This window comes from Egretta garzetta, unplaced genomic scaffold, assembly GCF_000687185.1.
Source record: "Egretta garzetta isolate BGI_Z169 unplaced genomic scaffold, ASM68718v1 scaffold440, whole genome shotgun sequence".
NCBI classification, from domain to species: domain Eukaryota; kingdom Metazoa; phylum Chordata; class Aves; order Pelecaniformes; family Ardeidae; genus Egretta; species Egretta garzetta.
In genome coordinates this window covers 851,898-852,279 of record NW_009258293.1, presented here as the reverse complement: position 1 = coordinate 852,279, position 382 = coordinate 851,898, and the positions used below count along the sequence as shown (strand labels likewise).

Sequence of the window (382 nt, the reverse complement as noted above, 5' to 3'; positions counted from 1 at the left end):
AAGGCAGTATCATGGAGACTGTCTCCATATGGTCGTTGCTCTTACCTAAACAGGCAGTGGCTGAACAATCTTTTTTTGTTTCCTGGAAATAGTTTGGAGAGAAATGGTGATCTGCATGAATTTGGATGAAAGTTACTTCTAATGATGAAACTGAGCTGGCAACTACTGAACAGACCACAGAGTAGATCAGTACTTTCCTGCTGCAAGGAGGAGGGTTGCTTGCTCCTCCCCAGGAATTGTTGTCAGGGCCAGGGAGGAGTTAAGCTTGAAAAAAAAAACCTCTGTTGTCATGCCTGCATTCTTTCTGGTTAAATTATTGCACAGTGAACTGTTTGCAATTTATAATGATGTATTATTCTCTTAACCCATGTGCTCTGCAGAT

At 41.6% G+C, this 382-nt stretch overlaps 1 protein-coding gene across 1 annotated transcript in view; it reads left to right on the top strand.

Moving 5' to 3' along the window:
• Positions 1-382, top strand: part of RALGAPB (Ral GTPase activating protein non-catalytic subunit beta) — a 64,903-nt gene that overhangs the window by 43,777 nt on the left and 20,744 nt on the right. Inside the window, exon 20 of the mRNA XM_035893423.1 lies at positions 381-382. This exon is cut by the window's right edge and continues 120 nt beyond it. Within this exon, the coding sequence (XP_035749316.1) occupies positions 381-382 (2 nt within the window). The remainder of the gene's footprint in view (positions 1-380) is intronic.